This window comes from Cynoglossus semilaevis, chromosome 17 (genome assembly GCF_000523025.1).
Source record: "Cynoglossus semilaevis isolate Cse_v1.0 chromosome 17, Cse_v1.0, whole genome shotgun sequence".
NCBI classification, from domain to species: Eukaryota; Metazoa; Chordata; class Actinopteri; order Pleuronectiformes; family Cynoglossidae; genus Cynoglossus; species Cynoglossus semilaevis.
The window spans coordinates 8,123,918-8,133,759 of NC_024323.1; the positions used below are offsets into that span (position 1 = coordinate 8,123,918).

The 9,842-nt window shown below is 41.5% G+C and overlaps 2 protein-coding genes across 5 annotated transcripts in view; both read left to right on the forward strand.

Annotated features, from left to right (window-relative positions):
- The first annotated feature begins 632 nt into the window (after positions 1 to 632).
- On the forward strand, positions 633 to 2,406 carry LOC103393015 (uncharacterized). The gene is made up of 5 exons (XM_008329813.2): positions 633 to 792; positions 879 to 937; positions 1,043 to 1,943; positions 2,016 to 2,056; positions 2,129 to 2,406. Exons 1-4 carry the CDS (start codon positions 770 to 772, stop codon positions 2,026 to 2,028), a joined length of 996 nt encoding a protein of 331 aa, XP_008328035.1. The 5' UTR covers positions 633 to 769; the 3' UTR covers positions 2,029 to 2,056; positions 2,129 to 2,406.
- A 1,301-nt stretch (positions 2,407 to 3,707) lies between these two features.
- Positions 3,708 to 9,842, forward strand: part of cep112 (centrosomal protein 112) — a 79,520-nt gene continuing 73,385 nt past the window's right edge. For 3 of the 4 annotated variants that reach the window (XR_003052436.1, XM_025064579.1, XM_025064578.1), the window contains exons 1-5: positions 3,708 to 3,838; positions 4,193 to 4,298; positions 4,387 to 4,577; positions 4,704 to 4,867; positions 8,261 to 8,345. Coding sequence is in view for 3 of the 4 variants with exons in the window: in XM_025064579.1 (XP_024920347.1) it covers positions 4,199 to 4,298; positions 4,387 to 4,577; positions 4,704 to 4,867; positions 8,261 to 8,345 (540 nt within the window). In the remaining variant the exon portion in view is untranslated. The remainder of the gene's footprint in view (positions 3,839 to 4,192; positions 4,299 to 4,386; positions 4,578 to 4,703; positions 4,868 to 8,260; positions 8,346 to 9,842) is intronic. The other variant, XM_008329858.3, reaches the window with a different exon arrangement.

Consider the following 9,842-nt stretch of genomic DNA (forward strand, 5'->3'; position numbering starts at 1 on the left):
TTGCTACTGTCATTGTACAATATAGAATAATAAAAGTGTAAACTCAGGGTTGCATTCCGGCGGAGGTGTTTTAAAAAGTCGGCTGAAGGAGGAGAGGAGCAGCAGGAGGAGACAGCAGATGGAGAGGAGGCATTCATGTTCTTGGACTGAGTCGCTGAGTGGAATTTATGAAATAGAATTCACGTAAAATAAAGGATGTTTCAGTGTGTTGTGACAATGCACTAAAATGATCTTTTAGTTATTTGTTTTGGATTTTATTTCACTTCATTTAATTAACTGTTTTTACAATATCTGAATAAACTACTTGTAATCATATATATTACTATATGAATATGTTTACTGATATTCTTGTTTTTTAAGGACAGTAATTGAGGAAAATTAATTTCCCAAAATGTGCGATTTTATTATGTGCATGACATACAATCACCTCCAAGAGTCACTGAGTTATTTATAAGAATAATTGAGATTTTAATATTGATCCAAATGTAAAAATGTGATAAAATAACCCCAACACAATCACTTCACCACAAGTGATGGTTGTCCAGCAGCCACACCTGGTACTGATCAAATCACTGATCATTCCGTGAGCAGCTGCTGCTAACAGCCCAGCTCTTATTAAGAGAGAGCAGCAGCAGCAGCAGCAGCAGTGGTGGTAGTGGTGACGTGAAGCAGAGTGAAGAGCAGTAGCTGCTGTAGGTTTCTCCTGGACCCTCTGGTGTACTCGTCTTATACCCTGTGTGTCTGAGGTGCTGCTGCTCAGCTGACAGCCATGGCACTTGGACAGCATTTGTGGTTTGTTCTAATTCTTCTGTTACTGGATTTCCATTTATGTGAAGAATTAATTCTGATGCCTGTTGTTGCTCTGCTCTCTCCTGCAGGGTTTCTTGGATTTGTCTGTTGCTGTTTAATTGTGCTGCTGGTATATTACCTAAACGAGGTAAAGACTCCCTTCACACACACACACACACACACACACACACACACACACACACACACCCTGATTCAGAGATGTCACCTTCATCATTTGACTCTGATTCTACAGGGTATGTATATCCTCACAAACATGATTCGAAAAACATCCTTGATGAGGAGGAGGAACTGATGATGTCACTGTCGTTTGACGATGCTGACGCTACATACGGCCAATCACCTGATGGCGCTCACGGGGGTTACAACCAGCCTTCGGTCACCGTGCAGCCAGACCCTGTCCTGCCTGATGCTGCAGGGACACTGGGCAGCGGTCAGTTTGAGGCCTGGGGTGAACCACTGCTCTTTCCTCTGAATCTCTACCATCAGTTAGGCGATCCAGCACAGCCTCCGCAGCAACCTGTCCAATCACAGCTACCTTATAATGCTGGTGCTTCCCCAGGCACTGATGGTGCAGCATATAACAGCCCAGCTGCACCAGTTTCACCATCTCAGGCTGAGAATGTTTATCCACAGTCTGGCTCTGAGCACAGTGCTGCTGGTGACAGTGGCTCCAGTATAACAGCAGGTGACCTGCCTCATGTTCCACGTCTGGTTTATGAGGAAGTTTTCCAATATCCCTCAAGTGCAGAGGAGTCTGCAAAAGTCTACACAGCAGTGGACCAGACCCAGCCCCCTCCCTCTCAGCCCCTAGTCCCAAATCACATGCCTGCAGTTGAACTGAAGCCTGTGTCTCCACCTGGTAAGGGAAGCTCCCCCACGGGTAAAAAGGTGACCGGCTCTAAACAGAACACTTACTCAGCCCAATATAAACCAGCAACCACCAAACGAACAAGACCAGTCATGAACCCTAAATATGCAGTTCTGCCGAGAAAAACCAGCTACATCATCCAGTCCAGAGGAGGCTACCAGAGAAGGAAGTCCATCCTCAGCAGCACCTTGTACTCACCAGACCTGTACCCTTCACTGCCTGTCAGAAAACCTGCTGCCCCGAAGGTTGCAAAGACGCCTCAGAGGTACGTCCAACACCTGAAACTTCTACATTCTCAACACTATTGGCCTTTTCAAAGAATGATTTTTCTCAACAGCACAAAGCAGTGAAGAACATGGATTATGTGCCTTGCCCAAGGTAAATGTTATGTTAAATATTTGCCATGTTTAAGTCAAGTCAAGTGAACTAACCTGCTTTTCTGTTTTGCAGGATGATGTGCCTGAAGAAACTCTTACTGAACTCTTACTTGCACAAAATTCTACATGAGCTGGAAAATAAATGAACATGTGATGTCTGTGCATCAATCAGTTTACCTTGGCATTGAAATCCTTGTTTCCCAAATCCCCTGCAACAAAAACATAAAAAACGGTCAGTTTCCATCTACAACTGTATGAAAATAAAGTGGTGAACTACTGGCTGTCAATAAACTGGCTCACCAAGTCACTGCATATTTACTATTGCAACTAAAATTTAAACTTTCAAAGTAACTCACCATATGAAGTCCGTGCAGTGGCTGCAGAAAGTGGGCTGCTTGAAAAACCTCGCAGTAAATTTATGGTTCTTCACTTCGTGCACGTTTTTCTGCCGCAACGCACCTTTGCGGGCAAATCGGTTTCCAACCCCTGCGGAGTCATTGTAGTGTAAATGATGGTCAGCCATAATAAACACAAGACGAAACACAAAAACAGACAAAATCCGGCTTCGTGCTTTTCCGTCAGAACTCGGAGAAGCTCTGTTTCTACGAGGGGCGCTGTGGCGTTGTCAGAGCGCACAGGTCCTTCTGACTGTACCTCAGCTGAGCGCTTCTTTTTCATTCACTCTGACGTCAAGCAACTGTGCATTCACTGCTGTGGGAATTTTTGTGTCCAAGAGATGTCAGATTATACAGCTGAGGTACTATTTCAGAGTTGACAGATTTAAAATAACACGACTGAATGTGTTTACTAGTGTTTTAAATATAATAGATTAGGATTATGATTTCATTAATTTCAAACATCTGCCAATCATTCAGTACCTAATGTAACAAAAGACAAGATATTCTGGAAAAAATAAGGGTGATAAAACATGATAAAAGTTAAAGGCAAATTAACAAAAAATAAAGCTAAAAAAAGCTGATGTATACTTTTTAAAAAACAAAACTTCAGGGCTATTTCAGGGTTCCTTCAGGAAAACCTGCCACATTTTGCCATCAATTCACAAACCATGCCATCAATTCACAGACAACGATTGTGGACACGATTGTGTTACAAAGTTCAAGTTACTAAAACAAAACATACTATACAAACGCAAAACGATTAATGTATTATTAATACAATTATTATTATTATTATTATTATTATTATTATTATTATTATTAGTTCATTCTCTTTCTTCATCTTATTTTGAATATTTCGAGTGTGCAAATTACAAGATTAAGACGAACGGTGACACGAGGAGCACTTAAAGGCAACACTGTAACGTTTGTCGAAGCGGTCCTGGCGTTTTACCGCCATCGTGTGGTTTTAATATACATTGCAAGTTTTAAGCAAATAGCGCTACGTGAAGAGTTATTCAATAAACCCTGCAAAATCAAAATGTCAAGCTTCATTTAATACTAAATCAGTTAAAGTGTGATTAAATACCAAGAGGCAGTAAATTAATAAACTATAAACATCCAAAACATCGTTATTTACTTTACTAATTCAAAATCATCAACTAAATGATTCTGTCAGGATGCAGCGCACGTGTATGCAAATCTTGAATTAACTTCAGTATCGAAGGAGAACCAGAAGAGTCTGAAGCTGCGGCCGCTGCGTCAACAGTTTCAGATGCAGTCTCCATGGCAACAGGATGACGCCGTTAGCTAGGGGAAACGGAACTGACGTATTGTGCGTTTCCAGAAGTTTTTGAATCGTTTTTAGCGGCGAAATCAGTGCCTTTGTAAGTTATTTATTCTTTTGTTCATATTATTGCAGCATTAACGTATTTGTGTTTTGTGCAACACTACTAACTGGCTAATGGTGCACAGGGTTTGTTTCACGAGACAGTTTCTAGCGTCCAACGGCACCGCAGTGTTTTTAGCCTAACTAGCTTTAGCGGATATCAAGCTTGTTATTGTTTTTGTCCGAGGGACAGGCGTAAACAGCTGTTACCAATACTGGTAGTTGTGAGGTATTTATGTTTAGTTACGTCATATCAGGAGCACCCGATCGTATTGCAATGACTTCTGCAGGCTGATTTAGCAAAGGTCAAAGTTCTTTTTCATCGATTTGTATTTTATTAATTTCATTTAAGGTAAATATGAGCACACAGGAAGAGTCCTGGGAGAGACTTGACACCGACTTTGAGCATTTTCTGTTGGACATTAAACCGTATGTCCTCAAGCATCCCAACAAGACAGGTGAGATCTAAATTAAAAGTTACAGCTTGTCATCTTTAGTTTCTTTACACCGTGTTTATCGTGTTCCCTGCTCTCTCCTTGTTATCAGAGCGTCAGCAGTGTGCCATATGGATCAAGAAGTTATGTGACCCAGCCACGTGCCCCTCAGGACTGACAGGAAGGAAAAACCGCAACATTTATGCTCGTCTGCTTCTTCACATGCTCAGAAAAGGAGTCCTTGAAACTCCTTTCACCAACAGACCGGAGCCTGGCAGCCTCAAGATCCTGCCAACCTATATAGTAAGAAATACGACCTTCTCCTTGACACACAAGTTACAGTTTTACTTTTCAAAGTTTAAGATGAATACTGAAATCCTGATGAACTCATTTTGGCATCTGTCTCCTGTCTGGTATTTTCATTTACAGTCTATTTACTTCGAGGAACCTCCAAGCCGTCGGCCTGTGGACCAGGGAGCCGCTCGTCTGCCTGAGTGGGTGACAGGAGAGCTGGGTGGATTTACTGACGAGGCTCTGAGTCTGAGTCTGCTGAAGGATAGAGTCAGTTCTACACCTGTTACAGCCCATCACAGGTACAGTGGAAATCAAATATTGTTTTTTTTTTTATTGTTTTGTCGCTGCCACTGTGGTTCTCATCTCCCTCTTTTTCTGGATTACAGTAGTAAAAAAGAATTCATTTTAGTTCTTCTTGATGTAACCCAAAAATTACATCTCAATATTTTTCTTGTAAATATCAATTTACAATATATATTCAAATATTTTTTCCCTATAAATTAGTACAGTGTCTCCTGTACCATCCAGTCCAGACCACGACTGGTTTCTAAAATGAAAAAACATGAAATAATAATTTTATACAAATATTTGATTCTTATTTCATTTTATTTGAGCCTCTGACCCCCATTATGTCTGTCCAGTCTGACAAATATAGTTGGTGTCCCCTGCTATAAACAGTGCTGTGGTACTCTCTTAATTGATTTTGCCAGACTGAAAATATTGGTCCACGCCGTGATGTATTACATTTAGATCTTTGTGCAAATACAGATTCATATGTAAATGTGTGATTCTCGTTTGCCGAGGGATATTTTCATCTGACTGCAGGCAGTTCTTCTGCTTCACAAAGTGACTTTAAAAAACCCCCAAAAAAACTAATTAACAAGGAAAGTCACGTTAGAGCCCACAGGACTATTATAATCATTCACATATGAGGAATGATCTCCCAGAGTTGGTGTTTAATATCTGCTGTGAGAACAACTGACAAACCATTAGAGCTGGATTTCATTTCAGTGTGTATTTACTAATAATTGTTAAAACAAGTTAAGCTTTAATTAATGAAGACACTCGGATCTCAAAGTGAAATATATTATTATTGAAATATGTATTATTATGTATTGTGAATACAACTATTTATAAAACATATTTGAGCTGCCTGTGCACATATTTTAATCACACTACATTTTTGAGGTGAAGAAATGTATTGCATTAAAATCCCATTTTATGAACTTAAAACTAACAACATTGCATTAAAATCCCATTTTATGAACTGAATATTATACCGTTGTTTTTTTGTTTTGCTAGAGAACTCTAATTTCAGTATAAATATAAATACATTCTCTTTTTTCACTTTGACCGTTGTGTTGAATATTTTGATTCTGTTTCTAGATGACACCTTATCCTACCTTAACCAGTTCATGTCTATTCATCCAAGAAGGCATTATTAAGACACGGTCCAGCCTTAATTGTGCAGCAGAACGTGTGGGATGGAGCCCATGTTGGGAACAGACTTAACCATGAAAGAGGCCCAGATCACAAGCTGACGTCCAAACATTCAAACCTAAAGCCCTTTAATGTGTCTCTTTCATTTAGATGAGATCAAATGACTTGATGTGGCAGCGTTTGATCCTAATCTCACTCACCATTAGTCCAGTGATGGTCAGGGATTCTTTAGGCCTGTGGAGCTAATGAATCCAGGTTGGTTGCTTTCTACTACCGACGTCCACAAGATGGAGCCACTGCTTTGTCTAGCTGCATTAGAACGCTGTGGGAAAGCAGAGGCAGACAAGGAGGGTCGGAGCTTTGGTGATTAGTCTACAATGTCCACTCCATCTTCTTATACGTCAGCTGGGCTTCAAAGGGGAGACATGATGATGAGGATTTAAAGGCTGAGCTGGAGTGTGTGGTTTAATATAGACATGTTGACTTAGTCATCTGGACTGGTCAGGTCAGGTTCACTGTTGAGCTCTAAGTCCAGAGAATGGAGTTTTATCTTTATCCCTTTATGAGAGTTTACTCCACTTTCTCCTGGAGGCCTCCTGTCCTCTCTCCTCTTCTGTCCTCTCCTCCCCTCTCCTCTTGTCTCTCTCCCCCTCTGTTTGTCTCTCCCTGTCTGACTTCTGCCTTCCATATGTGTGTATTTAGCCACATATGAAAACTTTTAACTCCCCTCCCTGCCTCCCTCCCTCCTCTCCCCTCTCCCTGTTTTTTCCCCTCTTGGTGAGTGTGACAATAACATTGTACTTGCACTTGCAGAAGACAGGCCCTGATCTTTGCACAAAGGCTCTTCCTTTGTAGGTCAGCGTTTTCACTGATGTTCCAGCCTCCAGGTGCAGTGGGGTTATGTCAGAGGGTAGGCAGGGCCAGAGTGAGTGTTTGTGTCCCAAGGTCAGACAAGCTTTCCTGAGATGGCCCCAGGCTCAGACCTGGACCCTCTGGCTATGCACCTGGAGGTCAAACTCGGCTACGGATGTCAGTCTGCTTTAATCATCCAGGCTAGAGCTTCTGAGGCTCTACACAGCATTTTCATTTTCTTCTGCGTCTGTGTGTGTGTGTGTGTGTGTGTGTGTGTAGCCCTGGCCAGACTTACCACAGCTTTGATCTCAGGGCCTCAGACTCCAGACACATCTGATTCAATTATCCTCATCCACCTGTTGACTCAGAGGCCCGTGATTGTGAAGCTTGGCCGTCTCTCCAAGTTTCACAGCTGCATGTGTTTGTGTATGTGCATTCAGGTGTGTGTGTGTGTGTGTGTGCTGATCAACTTGTGTGTGATACACAGATGCTGCAGTTTGTTGCAGCTCTTCGTGTATACAGAAGCACAGTGGTGCCATTGGCCATTTTAAGAATCTGAACAATGGCAATGACTGAGGGACGCAACAAAGACCCAATGTATGGGCTCTACAGCACCTCTTAGTGGTCACAGCAAGTGCTACAAATGTGCGTGGTAAAAATGTAATTCATATTCACTGTCCTTATCTTGTTGAGGTTAAATGAATCAAAAACCACCTGATAAAAGTATCTGCTTGTTTAGATTTCATTCTGTTAAATATACAGGAAGGCTCTCACAGCCTTGGTGATTATCTGAGGAGACATTCCTGGCTGTGATAATATCATTAATAATATTTTATTTTAAAAGGAAAATAAATAGGCAGTTACTACAGTGAAAAGGTTAATGTAACTTAAGTCTTTGTCATAATAACATGTCCAACAACATAAACGTTGTTATTTCGTGTAAATGTGTCGGCAACAAATTCCTGGTGTATTTATACCTGCTGTTGTTGACAGTCTCCGCAGCTCCGTGTGCACACGCGTCACTAAATATAAGCAGTCCCCGTTTAAGCTGCTTGTTGAAGCCATGATGGACATAATGAACGACACCAAGAGAAGGCGTATCATTATAAAAAGATTGTACAAGTCGTATAATGGTGCCATGTGGGCCGCGCGTGTAAACAGACTGATGTATGGCGAGCAGAGACGTTTATTGTTCAGATGGGATGAAATACAGACCACAAAACCATGCAACCAATGCCAGATGTTGAAGTGTGTAAATAGCGAGGAACGCTGCCTACGCAAGCACATTCATGCAACACAGAGAGACGAGGGCCGACTCCAGGGACCCGCACACAAACACAAACACACTGTGGCTCAACCTCGCTCGCTCTGACTGCTTTTATTTTATCTTGTCTGTCCAGCAGAAGGCGGTACGGGGAGAAGTCGCCATCACTACCCACGTCCTCCAGTCCCATCAAGCAGTCGTCCAGACACGAAGACAGAAGGGTTAGTCCAACACTCTGCCCTCAGCTGTCCCCCGTCCTCTGGATCCCTCTGACAAAACTGTCTAATCAAATGATTTTTACATGAATAGTTTGTTTCAAGATCCCCGCGCTGACCAAAACCAGTCACAAATGTCATGTTAATGAAAACCATTTTGGAAATTCCTTGTCAAATTTCCCCACCAACTCTGAGGGAATTCCCAGCAGTCAGACACTTTTGGGTTAAAGGTTCAATGTGTAGAACATTTAGTGGTTTTACAGCGTTCAGCTACACGTCGTGGTTGAGGATCACCTTACCTCACCACCGCTGTCCGAGCGTGGAGCGGAACTGATGGCAGCCTTTGTTGTTGTCATTCGCTGCTACGGTCTGATGGAGGACCATGGTGATCGACCACAGAGGTCTGAGGAGAGAAGTTCTGTCCTCGATGAAGAGAGAAAACACACCAGCTAATAATTTAAATAGACGTGGATAGAAATGGTCTCATTCCACAGAGGACGTACACTACATTACAGTACATTTGGCAGACGCTTTTATCAAAAGCGACTTATAATTTGAGTCAGTCAATCAAGCTACAGTAGACATACACAAATACATAAATAATTAATAGTAATAAACAATAACAAGTAGCAAGCAGTGAGTATGTCATAGTAAAAGTACAGTTACAGTCACAGTAGGTCATAGAGAGAGATGTATAAAATAGAAGATAAATTGATCATTTATTAATGACAATAATTGTCCATGGAGGTGTGGCAACAGTGCAGGAGGATGCAGTAGAAATCAGTTTTTATATAACTGTACAGTTACACCAGTTTAGTGTTTTTCAACCTTGGGGTTGTGACCCCATGTGGGGTTGCCTGAAATGTCTAGGAATTAAAAAAATACTGATAAAAACATTTATCAACAAATGATTATTCTTTTGAGAATTATGATTAAAAACACAATATTTAACAACTGTATTTCACTTTCAAATAAAATGCAACATTTAAAAATATCGAGCTAGCTCGTCTTACGTGACGCCTGATGTGACAGTGACAGTTAGTAAAATGTCTCTGGGGTCTCCATAAATCTGTGATGTCAAAATGGGGTCACAAGCCAAAAGGTTGGAAATCACTGCAACCACTGGGTTCAGGAAGATTCCAAGCCCCGCTGGCTGATGGGAGCAAAAACATTATTATAATATTACTATAAAATGTTGATTGAGACAGTCGTTGTGGTGAGTATCAGTCTCGTACCAAATAGTGAATTCAGCACCGTATGTAGAAATATATTCATGTTCCCAGGTGTGTTACATTGTCATAACCTTTTCTTTGGGACCCAGAATCCCTGGCAGCGGCCCTGGTTAGAGTCAGTAAATTGTGGTTACGCTTGTGTTTTTGAAAAGGTGTTTTTTTTTGTAGTACATAAAAACCCTCGGTGTACTGTATATGTTCACGGTAAAACCCTTTAATCTCCACTTGGCACCGGTGTGTGTAGGTCTGTGACTAAAACCATTTGAGGCCA

What these genes read in the sequence shown, in the direction of transcription:
- LOC103393015 (XM_008329813.2), top strand. Translation starts at nt 770, where the DNA reads ATGGCACTTGGACAGCATTTGTG. An exon ending in GCACTTGGACAGCATTTGTG is followed by an intron (nt 793 to 878) that starts GTTTGTTCTAAT and finishes TCTCTCCTGCAG; the next exon opens with GGTTTCTTGGATTTGTCTGT. An exon ending in TGGTATATTACCTAAACGAG is followed by an intron (nt 938 to 1,042) that starts GTAAAGACTCCC and finishes CTGATTCTACAG; the next exon opens with GGTATGTATATCCTCACAAA.